The sequence below is a fragment of the Danio rerio genome, chromosome 13 (assembly GCF_049306965.1).
Source record: "Danio rerio strain Tuebingen ecotype United States chromosome 13, GRCz12tu, whole genome shotgun sequence".
NCBI lineage: Eukaryota > Metazoa > Chordata > Actinopteri > Cypriniformes > Danionidae > Danio > Danio rerio.
In genome coordinates this window covers 18,419,522-18,441,441 of record NC_133188.1, presented here as the reverse complement: position 1 = coordinate 18,441,441, position 21,920 = coordinate 18,419,522, and the positions used below count along the sequence as shown (strand labels likewise).

The 21,920-nt window shown below is 34.8% G+C and overlaps 1 protein-coding gene across 9 annotated transcripts in view; it reads right to left on the bottom strand.

The window, feature by feature from the left end:
* dlg5a (discs, large homolog 5a (Drosophila)) overlaps window positions 1–21,920 on the bottom strand; it is a 155,221-nt gene that overhangs the window by 37,848 nt on the left and 95,453 nt on the right. For 4 of the 9 annotated variants that reach the window (XM_068212910.2, XM_068212912.2, XM_068212911.2 and 1 more), the window contains exons 17-22: window positions 20,263–20,383; window positions 14,992–15,136; window positions 10,818–10,942; window positions 10,618–10,707; window positions 5,920–6,088; window positions 5,459–5,536 (exon numbers count right to left, since the gene is read on the bottom strand). In XM_068212910.2, coding sequence (XP_068069011.1) covers window positions 5,459–5,536; window positions 5,920–6,088; window positions 10,618–10,707; window positions 10,818–10,942; window positions 14,992–15,136; window positions 20,263–20,383 — 728 coding nt within the window. The remainder of the gene's footprint in view (window positions 1–5,458; window positions 5,537–5,919; window positions 6,089–10,617; window positions 10,708–10,817; window positions 10,943–14,991; window positions 15,137–20,262; window positions 20,384–21,920) is intronic. The other 5 variants (XM_005156681.6, XM_073919876.1, XM_073919874.1 and 2 more) reach the window with 2 other exon arrangements.

Here is a 21,920-nt window from a genome sequence, read left to right as displayed (position 1 = left end):
CGTAACGCCTGGCATTCACTCCAAAGTGTTCAATTTTAGCCTCATCAGACCAGAGAATCTTGTTTCTTATGATTTAAGAGTCTTTCAGATGCCTTTTGCCAAATTCCAGGCTAAGGAGTGGCTTCCATCTGGCCACTCTACCATACAGGCCTGATTGGTGGATTGCTGCACAGATGGTTGTGCTTCTGTAAAGTTTTCCTATCTCCACAGAAGAACGCTGCAGCTCAGACAGAGTGACCATCGGGTTATTGATCCCCTCCCTGACTAAGGCCCTTCTCCTACGATCACTCAGCTTAGATAGCGGGCCAGCTCTAGGAAGATTCCTGGTGGTTTCAAACATCTTCAACTTATGGGATGATGGAGGCCACTGTGCTTATTGGAACTTTCAGAGCAGCAATCTTACCCAGCCTTGTGCCTCAAGACAATTCTGTCTCGTAGATCTAGAGAAAATTCTTTTGTCTTTATGCTTGGTTTGTGCTTTGACATGCACTGTCAACCCTGGGACCTTATATAAACAGGTGTATGCCTTTTCAAATCATGTCCAATCAACTTGAATTAACCATAGCTGAGCTCTTATTAAGCTGTTGTAACATCTCAGGAATGATCAGAGGAAACAGAATGTACCTGAGCTGAAATTAGAGCTTCACGGCAAAGGCTGGAAATTCTTATGTACATGTGATTTTACAGCTTTTTTTATTTTAATAAATTTGCAACAATTTCAAAAAATCTTTTTTCACATTGTCATTTATGGGGTATTGCGTGTAGAATTTTGAAAAAAATAAATGAATAGAATCAATTTTGGAATAAAGCTAAGCTTAACTTAAAAAATGTGGAAAAAGTGAAATGCTACAGTATAAATACTATCCAGATGCACTGTAATCCAAATATTCCTAGCTTGAAACTGATGGAAATTTGACTGAATTGTGCAGCCTTTACGGCCCCCAACATGGCTTGATCCACACCTGGCATTTCTCCTCTTGGGTTTTAGGTTTTGGAAAAGAAAAGAAAATCCACCACCCTGTCCAAACTTTTAGGATACCAGGGTATCAGATTTGCACAATCTATATGCACAATGCATTGGGTTGTTTCCCTCCCTCAAAAGCTTGACAGACCTCTCGTGCCTATTTATTGTTGCTAAGCCACAATTGGTCTATGGCAGTTTTCGTGTGGCTTAGTAAAGAGTTAATTGGCCTTGAGTTGCGAAGTATACATTTTGAAAAACATAATTGTATAGATTAACATATAAACCAAATATTTATTATTTACATAACAGGTTGAATGAGTTAATTACTTTTCATTTCTAGAAAGGGATCCAAAAAATGTATTTAGTATCCAAAAAATTTATTTATTTGTATCAAAAGAGGGCTAAAGACAGGTTTGTTTCATATTTTTAAGATACCTGATAATTTCTTATAGCAGGTTTAACTTTGATTGAGAAAATCTGGATCTTTTCAGGATGAGAGCAGCCAAACATGCAAATCAAAAATGTCTCTCCACTTCAGAATCGTAATCACTTAAGTGCTCTTTTACTGCAAGAACATCTAAACCTGCTGTACAGATTTAACATTCATGAGGAATCTCTCGCTGAGCAGGTTAATCAAAAAGTCAATTAAAATCAGCAGGTTAAAAAAAAATCTTCCAATTACACCAATTAAACTCCACTTCATTGGAAAATGTTGACAGAGATTTATAAACATGATCCCTTCCATCTAGCTGCATTAAATAGATAATTTGCAAAAAAAAAATTATATTCCTTCATTATTTATTCAGCCTCAAGTCCTTCATAACATATATGACTTTCATTTACCTTCGAAACTAAAATGAAGGTTTTTGTTATGAAACTAGGAGACTGAACACCCATTGACCAAAATCTTTAAACTTTTTGAATAGACATTATCATTTTTTAACAAATAAAATTATTAGGGCACATACATTCTGATTTATGGCTTGTTTCCACTGAGCATTACAGTTAGGTAAGTACATTACGGGACACATTTATATTTGTTTCCATGGTCAAAAGAACCAAAATAGCAAACCATTTCATACAACTTTTTTGTGACCTTTCGTAAGGGTAACTTGCAGAACAGCATGCTACAAAAAAGATGGAGCTAAGCTTGCTACTGAATGCTATTGGCTAACAGTGAATCATCAATTGTAAATGCAACTAGCTAGGGAAAGGACAAGGTACTGTCATTAATAAATACACAGCCAGTGATACTGCAATAATACAGTGCTATTCTTCAAACAAATTCTCCAAAGCTGTTTGCAAAGCGTATGATTAAATTTAAAATCTGAAATTGCTAGTAAAATTTAACAACAACTGTCTCTTCAATTTCATTTGTAAAGATTCTGCATTTCTGCAAAAGATTGCTTTTTTGTTGCACTAGAAGGGAACAAGATTATGAGATTAACCTATAACAATTGACAAAAAATGGTCTTTTATTAGAAGCCAGGGCTGTGTTTGCCAGAGCTGCCATGTTGACCATTACACTTTTCCACATTCAAACTATACAAGTTTTCTATAGTCTAACACCATTTAAGGCTTTAATTCACATGGATGAATTGGAAAAAAGTTCCCTGGTCTTGGTTTCTGTTCCAACATCTGGCATAAACAAGAATGAAAGCATAAATTCATCCTGTCTTGTATTAGCAATATTTTTACATGCCACACTTTGGGCACCTTTGTACCAGTGGAGTATGCGTTTAACACTACAGCTTACATGAGTGCTGTTACTAATGATGTCCACTGTTATGACCACAGTGTACCTATCTAATAGGGCTGATCAACTGAAAGGAAATAGAAGAAAATCCCTATAGCGGTTTCAAAAGATTTAACTGCTTTCATTGACTATTTTCAATTCTAGAATTACCCAATAAAGTTGACTTCATTATGAAGGCAGTTCTGCATAGCTTGTCAGTAGGGGTGTCACGATTTCGATTTTTAATTGAAATCGATCGAAATTTTTGCTCAACTTCGATTATCGAATCAAAAAATAGAATCGTCGACGCTGCCACGCCCCCATGTCATGTTAGCTTGGCTTGCCAAGCGGGAAAAAACATGCTTGTTGAAGTGCTTGTTAAATTGCAGACGCAGGAGACCCGTCGACAGAGCTTAAATCCTCTCCTCTTTCAATTAAGTCGCTGGTGTGTAAGCATTTTGGATTTCCAGTTAGTTATGTTGACAACGTTCGTGTTGAAAAAAAAAAAACACAGTTTGCAAGCTCTGCTATGTACGTATTACGTATTAATATGTCTGTGTTTTTAAATGGCATTTTAGAACGACAACGATCCACATCCACACTGGCGTGTAGCATTTCTGAGCAGCCCTCCTTCCTCACTACCGCTGAAAACGCACATCACGTGACCACACACACTCATTCACACACAGACACAGACGGACACACATTGTCATGCGCTCGAGACAGCGGATAAATGCAGTCATCGAGTCAGTAGACTGCTTCCATCTTTTACTTTCACACAAGTACTTAGTCATTTTAGCTAACACCTCAGATACTGTTGGCTGGTTTCTGTTGGTTGTGCACCTTTTTTACCGACGCCATTATAACGACACAGATCACTGCCTATTCACGAGTCCCGCAGAAAAAAGTGATTGACAGGTTGTAATTATGTGTGTAACTTACCTTTATTCGTTTACTGTATGATTTGTTTATGGGAAAAAAAAGACCATGGCAGTCAGGTAGTTTAAACGCTAGGCTACTAATAATTAATTCGTCATTAATTAATTAATTAATTATACATAATCGAAAATTGAATCGAATCGTGACTTTAGAATCAAAAATGTAATCGAATCAAGGATTTGGAGGATCGTGACACCCTTACTTGTCAGTGAACTAAAAGTGCTGAATGATTTAGTAAATGCTGCTCTATCTGAAAGCACATGCTGGAGATTTACTGCTGATTACAGAACTGGCTTCACGGACAAAATCTGTACACAATTTTCTTCGATTGTGCAGCCCTACTATCTCATGGTACTTCCAGCAAGACAGCGTGCCCTGTCACAAAGCTCAGATCAACTCATACTGCATACAAAAAGTGGGGTCCCAGTAATAACAATAGCCCCATTTCCACTGTCGCGCCTGAAGCTAGTAAGTCGTGTTTCAACTTCCAGGACCTGATCAGGTCTTTTTCAAGGCTTCCTCAGGGTCAATGTGAAAGCAAAGGCAGAGTAGAGTCACATAAATAGGGTCTGCAGCAAGATTGGGGCAATTGCGCATGAATGTACAGAACACAAATAAAATAGAAAGAATGGAGAATAGACAGTACAGGTCTGTTGAAGATAGCAGGGCTCTTCTGAGGATTTGAGCTGAGAAGAAATAATAATAATTATACCAATTCCACACATTTACTTATTTTTGTGGGAAATCTCCTCATCCACCAGCAGTGCAGTATCTACCTGGAAGACACGACGGCAGCCATATTGTGCCAAACTGCACACCACACACTAGCTGATTGGTGGAGAGGAGACATGAAGTGAAGTGATGAAGCCATGATGGACAGGGGCCAGGCGGAAAATTTGGCCAGGATGCTGAGGTTTTTCGTAGGTCATCCTGGGATTTTTCACAACCACAGAGAGTCAGGACCTCGGTTTAACGTCTCATCGAAAAGACAGCGCTCACTGAGCAGTATACTAGGACATTAAAACCCACACAGGTTGAGTGCCCCTGCTGGTCTCACTAACCCCACTACCAAGCGGCCTCTATGGAGGTACTGTCTGGATGCAGCCCTGCTTCACTTCAGTGGGTGACCTTGTGAGAGTTGAAGAGCTAGCTGCCAGCAATGGCAGATTGACAGTGTCTGTTAAAACAAGGATATTATAAAATACATTGTTGCAGAGCTTGGAAAGATACAGATTCAACACACAACAGTACAAGAAAAAGTAAAAAAAATTGTGGGTACTTTAATGAAGTGACTGAAATCTCTATTTAGCTATCATGTCTCTTAAGAAGATTTGAATTAAGCCACATTATTCATATGGATGTTTTTGTAACTTTTTGCAACTTGCACTTACAATGGAGCAACAGAAAAAAACATTACTTAGAAACACCTTCATTTTTATTATTTGTATAATAAATTATATTATATATATTATATTAAAAATTATATTTGGAATAACATGAGAGTGAGTAAATGAGGACAATTTTCATTTCTGAGAGAACTAAATGTTAGAATAAAATAAAAAGAGACTCCCAAAAACAACAATTTTAAAACCATTCTTTGAAATGCCTTAACTAGTTGTCTAACCAGCACAGAACTGCCGTTTTACTATCAAATTTTTCTTCAGTAATGTGGCAAATCTACTTAAGATAGCACCACTTAGACACAGCCTGGGTTCTAAACTAACAAAAAACAGAGAAGCAGGGATTTCCACAGCCAACCACTTGGAGCAAACAAGTACGTTTGTCAGGCATTCCCTGTGCGTAACTGGCAGGGAACAAACCTCAAGCTTCTGAGAGAGCAGAACTTAGGCCTAGCAGCCAGAGGGATTCTCAGAAAGGATCTGTTACGGTAAAGAGATCTGAAAGATTCACAGGAGCAAAGAAGAGAGGAGAAAAACAGATTGTGAAAAAGAGAAAGAGACACACACACACACACACACACACACACAAAGGAACACTCTTGGAGGAAGACAAATATGTAGAGTAGAATTATAATAAACACATAGGAACAACTGGAATGAATGGCCTAGTTTGCTATGTAAATTTGAGTTTTATATAACGGTGCTGATTAAAATGAGTCCTGACCGTGCCAATATGAACGTCTGATGCTTCAACATACATTATTCTATATTCACATGCGGTCCAATTATTGGAGTCAGATAAAAGGGCTTGAGAGCGAGCTGTTGCCTGGCAACCCGATGAAGGGGCGCAGCAGGACTGGCCTGAGGCAGTGGGTATTTACCTGTCTTTTCTGCGCTCTTCTGTGGGTACGGGGCTGACGGAGATCCTGGGCAGGGTGGAGATGGAGCCCTGAGACTGGCTGGAGGCAAACGAAGACGTCTCCAGATTGAGAGGAGAAAGAGGGGGAGTAATGAGACTGGGACTGCTGCATTCTGAATGAGACAGGGACCCTGATGAACAACATGGAGAAACGACTGTCAGCATTTGTACTAGAGTGACAATCTTACATTAAATTTTTTGCCTACTGTAATATAAATAAATGTAATTCTCAATATTTGAGCATGGCTAATTGGTATGTAATGTTTACCTTTGTGTATCCTGATGGACATTTTTGCCTTTTACATATTTGTAATCATGTTAATGCAAACAACAATAATTTTGGCAAGAAAGGAAGAAATCAAGGAAGAAAGCAAGATCTGCATTTGCTTACATAAATCTAGAATCTTGACCAATAGGACGTAATATCACCTGTGACACCAGTTAAAACTGAAATATATAATCAAAGTAGCATTTAAACAAGTATCATTTCTGAATCTTTTTTTTCTTTTTTTTTTGGCACATTCTTGTTAATTTTTAAAATTTCATTATTAATAATCTAATTGTGTAGGTGTGTTAGTAGAAATATCAGAGTTTATTTAATACTGTATGCGTACACTGAGAAATTGCATATTTGTAATCAATTTGGCTATGTTAAAGCAAACAGCATTAATTTTTGCAAACAAGCAAAAAAGCCAGGAAGAAAGGAAGCAGGGAAGAAAGGAAGCAAGCAAACAAGAAAAAAAGAAGTCACCCTTATTTCCTTTCATAAATCTATAATCTTGACCTGTAGGACAAAAATGTCCCTTCGACAACAGATAAAAGTACCATTTCTGAATTTTAACAATTGTCAAAAAGTTTTTTGTACATTCTTGTTAATTTTTTGGCCTTTTTTTGTAGTCTGCAGGCCAAATTGAGAAATTTGTATGCATGAGTGTTTTTATGACAGTGCTCAAAAAATATCCAAAACATATCCAAGACTGTAAGAACAAAAAAACGTCCTTAAGCATTAGTGTATATATAAAATAAGAAATATGTTTCATATATACACTGTTCAGCTTAAATAAGTAAATCCTCCTTTGAATAGTGTAATAATTTATCTGTGAATTTAGGCAATATTTTCGATGCATTTAAACAAAACAGCTTTATTAAATGAGTATATCCATTAAAAAGAAGTTTGATGACCTAACATCTTTAGGAATAGAAAGATAATACATTTAAATTTAAATGAGTAATTGCAATAAAATGTTTTACAAACAACAAAAATATCATTAAATGTCATAAATTTATCTTTCTCTTCATTGTTCTTGTTTGCTAAAATTTTATTTTAGAATTTTCCGCAACCTATTAATTTTGGTGTACTAATATTCAAACTTTTTGTTAGATAAAAAATTAAATATTAAGATTATACATTTGGAGTTTTTGTTAGATTAGTTCCAGTTTCAGCTTTGGTTCTGACTAATCTAATTAAAAAGAGAGATCTGTGATGGTTGTGTACTCATTTATGCTGAGCTGTGTGTAAACATTTTCAGAAAAAAATAAATAAATGCTTATTTCAGTTGGCAAAAACCATCAAAAAACAAACATTAAATTAAGAATTAAGAATTTGATTTGTCCATGTATGAATTGAAACTTCAGGATAATGGACACGTTTCTTCACTACTTAGTCTATATTTGACTTTCTTAGTAATTGTAAGTTTTGTGTGTAATTCACCATTAGTACAATTATAAAATCTCTTTTATATGGGCACTTGTAAGTGCAAACTCTTTGCCTGTGGTTATTTATTCAGGCTTCCAATATTTCAGGGTACACAAATGTCAGGCTTGCTTGTGCAAAGTATTCTCTACTTGACATGGTTTACTTGATTTAGCTTGCTCTGACATTTAATTAAATTTCCTTTTCCATATTGCTACTGCTAGTGGTTATTTACAGTTCTACCTGATGCAGAGAAGAAAAACACCCAGATAATAACATACCAATTTAACGCACAATGTAAAGTGTTTGTTTTTGTACAGAGTATGCAAACAGAGCATACCTGTATACCAACATACAGCAGTGTCCAAAATTAGACCTACAATTTCCCAAATTTTAAGGATACTGATTGGTCCTATTACAACCCCAAATCAGAAAAAAGATGTGACAGTATGAAAAATGCAAATAAAAAAGTAAATTATGATTTCTAAATTTAACAATACAACAAAAATTATTTAATGCGTTTATGTTGTTTTGTTTCCAAAATAAACACGTATTCCAATTTTGGCTCTTGCAACACATTTCAAAAAAAAGTTGGCACAGAAGCAACGATGAGATTTGAAACAGGTGATATCAACAGGTGATTGTAGATATGATTTCAATATGATACGAAAGCAGCATCCGAGGAAGGTTTAGTCCTTTAGGAACAAAAATGGGCTGAGGAATGCCAGTTTGCCAACAAAGATGTGAGAAAATTATTGAAATGTTTAAAAACAATGTTCCTCGAAGAAAGATAGGAAGACATTTGGATATTTCACCTTCAACTGTGCATAACATCATTAAAAGACTCAATGAATCTGGAGGAATTTCAGTGCGTAAAGAACAAAGGCGCCAGCCTCAGCTGAACATACGTGATCTCTGATACATCAGGCAGCACTGCATAAAGAATCATCATTCATCTATAAGCGATATCACCACATGGGCTCAAGACTGCTTTGGAAAACCTTTGTCAAGTATTACAATACTTTTCATGGTAAAACATACATAGAAATTTTAGAGTAAAAAATGCTGCCTTTTTTTCCTGGGACATCCATGCACATTTCAACAAGACAATGCAAAACTATATTCTGCGAACATTACAGTGTCCTGGTTGCAGATGAAGAGAATGCAGGTACTTGACTGGCATGCCTGCAGTCCCAACCTGTCTTCAATAGAAAATGTGTGACACATTTTGAAGCACAAAATGCGACAACAAAGATGCCGACCATAAGACTTATTTGCAGAAAGAATGGGAAAAATTACACCTGAAACACTTCATTACTTGGTGTTTTCAGTCCCTAAAGGTATTTTCAATGGTAAATGCTTTATTTTTCCAACTTGTTTTTAAATGTGTTGCAAGAACCAACATTGAAATACATGTTTATTTAAAAAAGAAATCATGAGGAAAACATTACATGATATTTGTTGTACTGTCTGCAATGAAATACAAGTCAAAGTAGATTTAAAAATCACTTTTTTCAGTGATTTGTTTTTTTACAGTCATACTGTCCCAACTTTTCCTGATTTGGGGTTGTAGTTAGTAAGTTCTACTAACAGGATTCCAATCAGAAAATCTGGACCACTATTGGTGAAAAGAACATTGTGTGGAAAGAGAACTGGTCTAAATTCCACTTTAGTTGGGAAAATGAGTTTATTTCTTTTGGGTCTAATAGGAAACACGTTTGTCATCAAACTAAGACAAGACTGAACCCAAAGTATGTAAATAAGTGAAAGGATAAAAGGTCACTGTGTGGAGGATGTTTTTTTTTTTAGCAGGAGAATACTATGGCAAGTGTGCCTTGGTACAATGATTCACTAGTCAAAGAAATACTGCATAAACAAAACAGGCTGGAATGCATGTATAATAGATATACTGACAGTGAAAAAGTGAAAGTAATGATGTCTGTCAGAGACTAGATGTGCTGAAATTAAACGATGTTAGAGTTCATTTTACATTTCATAACTTGAATATTGGACGTAAAAATTCAGTCGTCTTAAATTTCATAAGTCAGTTTTTTAGACATATTTTCAAATGTGTTTTTGTGTGTTCTGAATTCCTAGACTGTAGATATCTATTTTGTAAAAATACAGGTTCAAGTTTTTAAGGTGAAGAAATTCAGAACATAAATTTCAATATTCTAAAAATCCAAACCAGAAACTCAGATTCAGCGCAAAAAGTAAATCAGGGGTCATCAACAGGGAAAAGTACACGATCACCGTAAAGACAAACCAAGCATTTTGGTCAGTTACAGAGCTGCGTACTGGTGTATGTGCATACGGAAGGCACAATTCTTCTTCAAACTGACTATTGGGGGTCAGCTATTTTCAGTAGTAAATATACGTGTAATATACATGCTTCAGTGAACCAAATTCATGTAATTCAATTAATTCAATTACATCTCATTCAAATTTAGATTGTTTTGGCATATTATTGCCTCCATATAGCAGAACATTAGCGCAGAAAATGCATTGAAAAAATACTGTGGTAAAAAATTCATTTCCATATTTTAATTACATGCAATGAAACTTAATGGAATTTAATGCAGTGCTCCATGCCTGGTGTAAAACCCACTAAATTCTGTATCTCGTTAAGGCAGTGAAGATCACTGATTTTAAAACAAACCAGATTATAAATGTGATGAGTTTATAATGCGTAACTGTTCACCAGAAGCACCTGAGCTGGCTTATTCAAAATTAAAAGTCCCCATGCATATACTTATTGCTGTATTTAATTTTTGATTATGTTTTTCACAAAACAGTTATTTTTGTCAAAGGGGCTTTGGAATTGTTGTAGAACACAGTTTGATGAGCTAAAACTAAAAATGTTTGATATTTGAACAAATCAAATTAGAAGTGTAAATTCACCAAATTCTGATCTCCACTTTATATCACATGAATTCGGAAATCCTTTATTTATGAAAGTAGACTCACCTCTGTCTGACCCCAGAATAGAGCGAGGATATCGCGGTGTGGAGGGAATCTTAATCCTTTCAGTGCGATACTGCAAGTTGTTTGATGAACCTTCAGAAAGCAAAAGGGAGAAGATATAGACCAAAATAAAAATACACTTATATGAAAGTTTGGTGCGTGGAGTAAACAGACAACAACATGTATTATTAAAGAAAACTGACCGAGTCTTGCACTGGACGGCAGGGAGTTGGTGCCGTGTGAGGCCCGGCTGCTACGGGACGACTCAGAATAGTCCGTGGAGCGTTTCTGGCTTAGGTCCAGACTCAGTTGTCCTTGATGCTGAGGACTAAGATGGAGAGAAGAAACTGAGCACACTGAATCAGTAAACACTCATGATCATGGGGTGAGAAAATGAATAACTAGCCTGTTTATCACCTGTAACTGCTAGTTTGCACTTAGTATGACACACTTATAAACCACACTTATGCTCATTAAACTTTGGAATAGAATCAAGTGGAGAAATCAAAACAAATAAGTGGAACTGCTCAGGAAAGGCAGCCCACAGAAACTTTTAGCGCAAAATTTTTTATAGTATGATATTCTGTTGAATATAAAATTATTAGCGAATTCTGTGATTTTTTGTTTTGTTGATTTTTTCAAATATTTCCCCAGCGATCTTTTTAACAGAGCAAGGAATTTTTAGCAGTTTTATTTAAAAAATATATATATATTATTACCCCAGTTAAGCAATATTTTTTTTCAATTGCCTACAGAACAAACCATCATATAACAATGACTTGCCTAATTAACTTAATTCGCCTAGTTAACCTAATTAAAAAAGTTAAGACTTTAAATGTCACTTTAAGCTGGATATCTTTTTATCTTGAAAAATATCTAGTAAAATATTATTTACTGTCATCATGGCAAAGTAAAAAAAAAATCTGTTATTAGAAATGAGTTATTAAAACTATTATGTTTAGAAATGAGTTGAAAAAAATATTTCCATTAAACATGAAAAGGAGGGGGTGGGGGTGGGGATTATTATTATTTTTAATTCTGACTTCAACTGTAAATAAAGTTATGGTTCGCCCAAAAAAGTGCTTGCCATTATGTGGTTGCAAACCTTATGTATTAGCTTTTTTCCCCTTTGAACACAGATAACTTACAGAATGTTGTAAACTGGTAGCTATTAACATCCATGGAAAGCAAAAGAATTCTATAGACGTTAATGGCTACATAATTCCAACATTTTCAAAATATCTTTGCATCTACAAAAAAAAAAATATTGTGTACAACTGAAGGGAGAGTCAATAAGGACAAAATTGTAAATTTTGGGAGATTTTAATCAACATTCAATCACAAAGACTGCTGTATTCCAGATTGTATATGTGTAATTTCAGCTACAATAGTGACAGTTCTGTTGTTCATTCATTCATTTTCTTTTCGGCTTAGTCCCTTTATTAATCTGGGGTCGCCACAGCGGAATGAACCGCCAACTTATCCATCACGTTCATATGCAATGAATGCCCTTCCAGCCGCAACCCATCTCTGTGAAACATCCATTCACACATATACACTCTGGACAATTTAGCCTACCCAATTCGTCTATACCACATGTCTTAGCACTTGTGGAGGAAACCCACGCAAACACGTGGGGAAATGCAAACTCCACACAGAAATGTCAACTGACAGCCGAGTACTGCGCAGAGCCACCGAGCTGCCCCACCCATGCATATTTATGATCACTTATTTCGTTCTTGATTGCATCAAACGTTTAAACAAATCAGTTGAGTGAATGAATATGAACAGCTACTTGCCATAGACAGAATCTACAAACAATTTAGCCATTTCTGCAGAAGTTTGTAAAAAAAAAAAAAAAATCTGCAGATTTGTGCGGAATGAATTTGAGAGTATAATAACTAAAACTTAATACATTAAATAAAAATAAATTAATATTTTACATTCCTTTTTATTTAAGGTTTACAATGCAAATCCAATTAGAACCATTTAATTGGTTCATTTAAATACTTTATTGTACATAAATCATGAACGTTTGCATATTATTCAATAATATTACTTATGTATGTATGTATTTTTATTTTTTCAGTTTTTACAAGTAAATAAAAAACTTAATGACGGGCTAAACAATCAGCAGATTTCAGGGCCTGCAGATTCTGTGTGGGTCTAGCCATAACCTACTGAAGTTTTAATTTCATTTTTAAAAAATATTGCATTTCAATAGAACCTGAGGCCATAATTTGAATATCTGCTATTAAACCACAGTCCTTATGTTTTAATAAAAGTAATATAAATGTGATTGCCTTTTCTACGCTTTTAGCAAGAAGGTTAGTATTGCTCAAATAAAAAGAAAAATTTCTCAGTTGGCAACCTGTTTTAGATCACATAAAGAAGATGGACCCTTCTGTTCTTTTAGAAGAGTAAAATCTATCCTTTTTATTTTTTTAATTAATTGATTTTTTCTTTACTTTTATATACGAGTAAAATATGTTTTACTTTTTATTATTATTATTAGTTTTATTTTATTTTAATATTTATATATTTTTATGGAATCTAAATGTACAGTGCATCCAGAAAGTATTTATAGCGCTTACATTTTTCTGCATTTTTTTTATTTTACAGCCTTTATCTAGAATGGATAAAATTCATTTATTTGTTTCAAAATTCTATACACAATACCCCATAATGACAATGTGAAAAAATATATTTTTTAAATTGTTACAAATTTATTAAAAATAAAAAAACCTGAAAAATCACATGTACAGAAGTATTCACAGCCTTTGCTCAATACTTTGTTGATGCACCTTTGACAGCAATTACAGCATCCAGTCCTTTTGAATATGATGCCACAAGCTTGGCACAACTGTCTTTGGGAATTTTTGCCCATTCATCTTTGCTGTACCTCTCAAGCTCTATCAGGTTGGGTGGGAAGTGAAGGTGTACAGCCATTTTCAGATCTCTCCAGAAATGTTCAAATGGATTTAGGTCTGGGCTCTGGATGGGCCCTTCAAAAACATTTTGGTGGTGTGCTTTGGGTCATTGTCCAGCTGGAAGATGAACCGTCGCCCCAGTCTGAGGTCAGGAGTACTCCGAGGCAGGTTTTCATTTAGGATGTCTCTGTACATTGCAGCATTCATCTTTCCAGACGGGAAGTGACTGGCCATACAGGGCTGATTGGTGGATTGCTGCACAGATGGTGGTCCTTCTGTAAGGTTCTCCTCTCTCCAGAGAACGCTGGAGCTCAGACAGAGTGACCATCGGGGTATTGATCTCCACCCTGACTAAGACCCTTCTCCCCTGATCACTCAGCTTAGATTGCCGGCCAGCTCTAGGAAGAGTCCTTCTAAACATCTTCCACTTATGGATGATAGAGGCCACTGTGCTCATTGGAACTTTCTGAGCAGCAGAAATTTTTCTGTAACCTTTCCCAGCCTTGTGCCTCGAGACAATCCTGTCACGGAGGTCTACTGACAATTCCTTTGCCTTCATGCTTGGTTTGTGCTTTGACATGCACTATCAACCCTGGAACCTTATATAGACAGGTGTATGCCTTTTCAAATCATACCCAATCAATTGAATTTACCACAGGTGAACTCCAATTGAGCTGCTGAAACATCTCAAGAATGAGCAATGGAAACAGAACGTACCTGAGTTCAATTAAGAGCTTCACAGCAAAGGTAGTAAAAACTTATGTACATGTGATTTTTCAGGTTTTTTATTTTTAATAAATTTGCAACAATCTAAAAAAATAAAATCTATTTTCACATTGTCATTATGGGGTATTGTGTATTGAACTTTGAGGAAATAAATAAATTTAAACTATTTTTGAATAAGGCTGTAACATAAAAAAATGTGAAAAAAGTGAAGCGTTATGAATACTTTCCGGATGCCTTGTATATGTGTACGACGGGTTTTGTTTGTTTGTTGTGTTTAAAAAAAAGGAATATTGAAAAGCTATTTGTACAACATATTCAATAAAAGCATGTTTGAGTAAAAATATTGCATTTCTTTAAACACAATCTCAGGGCAACTGAGTGATTGAGGTGAGACAAGAATTGATAAATACTCGATTCTTTCTAAAATAAATTAAAATTTTAACAAATCACTGTTGAAATAAAGACTTGATCCAAAATGTAAAAAATGTAAATGTCAAAATATTTCTTATTTTGGTAAATGAATGGCTAGTACATAATAATATGTATAATCTCTGTTGCATGTTTCTGTAAAACAGGCTCACAGTTTTATAAAGGAGCAGATAAGGATGTGTCAAGTCTACTTCTCCACTGTAATAAAGGTACAGTCTAGAAAGGAAGTGAAGTATATGTTTGAGTTTGCATGTGTGTGAAGTGCTGGTTATCTCAGTGGGAACTGTGGTACCTGGGGTGCGTGTGCTGCTGATTGATCTGGCTGACGACAGTAGGGCAGTTGTTAGTGTGAACTCTGTGACTGCGCACCATGTAAACAGGGTTCTTCATGACGGCTGTTACTGCAGAGCAGGGGGCCAGTCCTCGATGTGCTGAGTCTGAAGGTTTAAACACAACCACAAAATAACCAATAAAACACTCCAATGAGAAACACACATACACACAATTCCCTTCAACTGCCCCCTGTGCTCACATATTTCATTTCAGTTTCTTTTATTGGGCCTGCTCACATGTTCAAAAAACGTTTAATACGTTGAATGTTATGTAGCACTTATTATTAAAGTTATATTAACTAATAAAAAATATATTAATTAAAATCACTTATCAATGCATAAATAGATGTACTTATAGATACAGTTCACAATGTTTTTCATTACATAAAACATTAACCCATGAATAACTAAATCATAATTTAATTTTGGAATATTTGTTTGGGGGTGGCAAAGTGGCTAGCAATGTCACCTCACAGCAAGAAGGTCGCTGGTTCAAGTCCCGATTGGGCCAGTTGGCATCTCTGTGTGGAGTTTGCATGTTCTTCCCATATTCATGTAGGTTTCTACTGGGTGCTCTAGTCCAAAGACGTGGAATTGGATGAAGTAAATTGGCCATAGTGTATGACTGTGTGTGTGAATGAGCCTGTATGGGTGTTTCCTAGTACTGGGTTGTGACTGAATAGGTGGCAGTTCATGCCACTGTGGCGACCCCTGATATATAAGAGACTAAACCGAAGGAAAATGAATGAATAAGTATTTGTTTGGTACTTTTTACTAAAAAAAAAAAACACCCTGAAAAAGTACCCAACTTACTGCAAATTTTATGATAGATTATGTATATTTGTATTTAAGAGTTTAAAGGATCGGGCACTTTCTTATTTATCTGAACTTGTAGCCAGTTAACATATCTGTTGGATGTTTAAGGTCATCATGTCAGAAATTGTTAAAATTCCCCAGTTAAAGTCCCAAAGACTTTTAAGAGAAAATGGAAAACTGGGCTTATGTTTTTATGGGTCCCAAATTGTGGAGTAGTCTACCTCTTTCTATCAAAATTATCGCCACAATTATCCATGTTCAAGGTAAAAAAAAAAAAAAAAAACTTTATCTTTCAGGAAAGGCTTTTAATACCAGAGTTATTTGAGCTTGCTTTTTTTCTTTTATGTGTTTTTAAATTTATGTACAACACAATGATCATTAATGACTGTTGTTGTATTGTGCTATACAATGTTAAAGATTTTTGTAAATTACACAGTATTTGCTCCTTAATATGTATTTTACTGTAGGACAGTTATGAAGTTTGTAAACAAGTAAACTAGTAAGTAAGTAAACAAACAAACATAATAGTCTCCAAAATAAAAAAACATAGGACTAGAGCCATCAATGTTTCAAAAATGATATGGTCCCATCATGAGTTTTGCTGTAATGCTGCCTCGCTTTGCCTTTTGCTTGTGTTAAATTAAAACAGCTGCTCTGGGCGACAGAAGAGCAGACAGTGGGGAAGCTCAGAAGGAGCCATGCTGACCAAAGCCTGAATATTCAAATCAAGTAAAAATAGACCTCATTATAAAACAAACCCCATGTGAACTGTGCAGTCACATGACTGAGGACCCACAGTGTTCTGTCCTGTTTCTACAAAAATCCAAAGCCCAAACAATGTAAATATTATGTCATCACGTTAAGCATAACTAAATTGAATAATTTCAGGTCTAAATTACAAGAATAGGTTTGTGAGAATAAATCAGGAAAAAAATATTATATATGTATATATATATTAGGGATGTCAAAATTAGTGCGTTAACGCATGCGATTAATTTTAAATAATTAGCGCGTTTAAAAAAATGAACGCAATTAACGCAGTTGCAGGTTTTTTTATTTCCTGTTGTGGTGGACGTGTGTTTAACATGCGAGAAATGTGGATAAGACCAAGGAAGCACTTTTTGAAGGCAAGTTTCAGTATAAAATAATTAATGTCGCATCACCAGGCTCTCCAGAGTTTCATGCAATTTCGGGTGTTTCATTTTTACCTTTCGACTTCTGTTGTAAGTTGATACCGCATGGCGAACAGAAAGAAAATCCTCCGCATTTCGTGACTCGGTGTTCCTTTAAGGTAATAAAATAACTGCTTAGGCTACACGGTAGAATTTTAATAAGAGTATAATCTTAATCATATTAAAAACTTATGTGAATGTACTCAGAAAGTCTCTGGTGAAGTCGCGAGCTGTCAAAGACAGGGCATTACTCTGCCTTTCAGCATGAGCCCTCCAAGTTTAGCGTGTGTCCTCAATAAATGCAATGAAAGCGTATGCTTCGCGTTGTTGTGTCAGAATCCTTGTGAAATACAATAATACTTTAGGATGCTTAGTTTAAGTAAATTTGATGAACGTGATCATGCGTGTTGAATCTGGGGGGAGTCGCTCCAGTATGGAAGGCCGTTGGGGCCAAAACGTCTGCAGCGCGTTGTGTGTGTCTGTGTGTGTGTCTGTGTCAGGGATGGAGTGAGCGACATATCTGAGTAGAAGCGTGTGCGCACAAGACGTACCTGAAGGACGGTGGGGGTGAGTTGCGCGCGACATAGGCTACCTGAAGAGCTAGGAGGGATGCGGGGTAGAGGGGTGTGCAATGTATTTAACGACCGGTTTGCGAGAAATTATTATTCATTTGCGGGCATTTGGGAGTCTCTGCGCACTTGCGGAAAACTCCTAGTCTTAGCAACTGGATGAATGTAAAGGAGGATTAAGCAAAATTGTTTCTACTCTATAACTAATGTTCTCAACTCACAGCAATAAAAATTTACAATGAGTTCAACAGTTTATATTCTATAGTTTATTATTATAATTGTTCATTTTCAATATCTCAATTCCTGTATTTTGGCATTTTTTTGCAGTCCACTTAGAATCCAACATGGAAATCAGTGTTTTCTTTATTGGCATTGATTGTTTTGAAATTTAAATGTCATTAACATGCCTGTGTTTTAATTTCTTTAATAAATACGACTGTCAAGCCAGGATCTTGATGGTTTATTGTGGGTATGTTGTTTACTTGAAGAAATCTGTGTTACAGGTTAAACAAAAATTCTAATAAACAATTATATTTTGAGTTTTAATTCTAATAAACAATTATATTTTGAATTTTAATAGTTTTTGTCTTGCGTTTACATTAATTTTACATTTGAATAGCCAAAATGACAAGTTTCAGTATTTTGAATGCGATTAATCGCGATTAATTTTTTTTTAAAAGGTGTAAAAAATAGTAAAAAAATAAAAAATTAGTAAAAAAAATTTTTTTTAGCGATTGACAGCACTTATATATATATATATATATATATATATATATATATATATATATATATATATATATATATATATATATATATATAGCTCCATACAAAGTGATGGAATAAATATTCAATGACAAAATGTAGAAATAACCAAGCTCGATTAGCCATGTTTTTGATGATTATCATAAATAAGCATTACAATTACTCAGCACTGAGTTCACCATATAATTTTGTAAAATTTATAACAGCTATGTACTGTATATGCAGTAATGTAATAATAAAACATATTAGCTGATTATAATAGCTGATTTGTGTGGCATTCATTTTTATTAAACATTTTCATATAATCTTTTGAACTATAGTAACTTTTTATGAGTAAAAAAATGTGAATTATTATTATTTATACAATGATGACCATGTTATTTGATGGTACAATTCCTGTACTTAAAAACCCCCAGAAAAATCATAGAAACCAGCATAGAAAAATACTTGATCATCAGTCAATCTAAATTAATAAAATCTTTCCAAATAGAGCTATTAAAATCAACTGGTGAAATTACATTTATATATAATGAATATAAACAAAACAAAATATATTGTGCAACCCTAATGTGAATTTAAAAAAAGTTTAATTGGATAGTTTGAAAAAATACATAATACTGCCATTTTTATACTTAAAGAAATGTAAAACATTTTATCTTTAAAATCTTTGAGTGACACTTAAATATCTTATAACAACAATGAACAAACAATTTTACATAATCACAATAAATGTGGCTTTCTCTTAAATAAAAAGGTTTTCTCTTAAATGTGCTATATTCATCTTAACCGCATCTTCCACACAAGTTTAAAATTATTCAACTTTTCTTCATGTAAAATTTTAAAGTAAGAAAAAAATTGACGTGAAAGACTGTCACGATTACCAGCGATCATTTCCCATAAGATCGCTGGTTTGCAACTACAATAACCATGGACTACAAATCTGACATTTCTGGACTACATATTCATACATGCACTCCGGTCACACTCACACCACCTGAGGATTGTCAGAGACTGATAAACACACACTATTTAAGCCACACATTCACCCCTTTAGTTTGCCGAGTCATGTTATCTGTCACAGTAGCATTGCAACACGTTTCCCAGTCTAGTTAACTTGTGTACCGACCGTTAGCCTTGTTAGCTTCTTTGCCTGCCGCCAGCCTTTCTGACCTCTTGCCTGTATTCGACTGTGATTCTGGATTATCCTCACACACCTGTTTGCACCTGTGTTGACCACCGCTTGCCTGACTGTGAATAAACCTGCATATTGGATCTTACCTCAGTTGTTGGTGTTACTCCCCGATGTTACAAAGACGTATGATGTGGTAATAGAGTGGGTAATATAATAGGCTTGTGTTTCATCCCGCTCCATTTCATAATGGCTAAATTCATTTGTGATATTAAGTGTATATGTAAAAGTAAATATTTTTGTTAATTATGAAATGTATTTTGTTTAAAAAAGTATTTTATTGTATGATATTCTGTTCAAAATAAATAAATCATATCAAACTACAGCTGAAAAACATCTTGTATCACTAAGAGTGAATGATTCAACAAACATTCCCTTTGTGTTTGCCATGAATCCATCATTACGCTTCAAAAAACTATGTAAAACCAGAAAAAATGCAGTCAAGTTCCTCATTTTCATACTAATGACGGCATGAATATTCAAAAATTCTAAATCAACAAGCTCATTCAACCTTATGTGGCATTGTTATCATAAATGAGCATTTTAATTAGACAGTACAAAGTTCTTCATAAAATTAAGTAAACATCAATTTTGTAGGCTACCTCGTTCAGAGTAAAGATGAACTGCACTGCGCTGAGTAAATGCAGATATAGACTGAGTAGGAAGTATGTTTTTAGAGAGATGCATTAAACTAGGGCTGTGATTGAAGCGGGTGTAACTTACTGGGAGGAAGGGTTCCATTATAGGACGTAGGCACGAAACCCACGCTGTGTCTGTGAGGTCGGTTAGGAGAGGAGCGCAGCATCTCCCTCTGCTCCACGGAGTCACCGTCATTAGAGTAACTCTGCCAAAGGCACACATAACACAGCATTAGATAATCTAGGCTACAGCTCCACAGAAATGTAAACATTTTCTATGAATTACAGGACAACAAAAATACAAATATTCTTAAAGATAAATAAACAATTAACTGTGAAGTTTTTTTTTTTTTTCAGCATGTGACTCAGATTTAGACCAAAAACTAGAATACGCAAGACATGTAATTCGTATATAGTTTTGAATTGGGAAAGGGTAACAGTCAATATGGTGAAAGAAGCCCTGTCTTTTAGTATAGAAGCCAATCAACGATCACTATAGACTGACGATTCTCCAGGGGAGGGGCTTGGATCAGACGTTAGTTTCTGCAGATTTTATGTAATTCGAATGTTTAGAAATGAAACTAAAGAAACAAGTTTATTGTCGATTCCTAATATAAAATGTAATCATTAGCTTGGCAAGCAAATTTTGAAAATATGACGCTACCAAACTCAAACAGAAAACTCAAGCATACTGTCCAAGATGCGTTTCAAAGATGGCCGACGAGTGAAATGGCTTGCCTTAAAGCAGGGCTGTCCAAACTAAGACCTGGAGGGCTGGTGTCCTGCATAGTTTAGCTACAACTTCCTTCAACACACCTACCTGGAAGTTTCTAGTGTACCCAGAAAAAGCTTGTTTTGCTGGTTCAGGTGTGTTTATATAGGTTGGAACAAAAATATGCAGGACACCGGTGCTCCAAGAACGAGTTTGGACACCTCTGCCTTAAAGGTACTTTGATTAGACTCAGCACAAAACTGGTTAATTGGGCAGTCTAAATGTATGAAACTAAATGAACAAACATCTTTCTTATCTCATCTTAAGGAAAATTGATGGCCTAGAAATTTTGTGCACTGATACAAATGTGAAATTTATAATGTTACGCATTTCATAAAATGAATAAATATTCCGTATTATTATTATTATTGTAGCTAAGAATAAATTCAATATTATTACCTGATAAAATTAAAGGGATAGTTTACCCAAAAATTATAATTATGTTGTCATCATTTGTTACCACAAAAATAAAATTATTTTAGAACAATGTTGGAAATCTGTAACCATTGACTTCCATAATATTTGCTTTTATGTCTATGAATTACATTAATTACAGGTTTTCAGCTTTCTTCAAAATATCTTCTTTTGTGTTAAACAGAGGAAAGAAACTCAAAGGTTTAGAACCACTTAAGGATGAGTAAAGGTTTTTTTTTTTGGTGGACTATCTCTTTAATATATATATATATATATATATATATATATATATATATATATATATATATATATATATATATATGTGTGTGTGTGTGTGTGTGTGTGTGTGTGTGTGTGTATGTGTGTATATATATATATATATATATATATACTATACACACACTACCAGTAAAAGGTTTGAGGTCAGTGGTATTTTTAAATGTTTACAATTAAGCTTCTCCTGCTCACCAAGGCTGCTTTTATTTTATCAAAAATACAGAAAAATGTGTAAAATTGTGAAATGGTATTGCACTATAAAATAACGGTTTAAAAGTAGT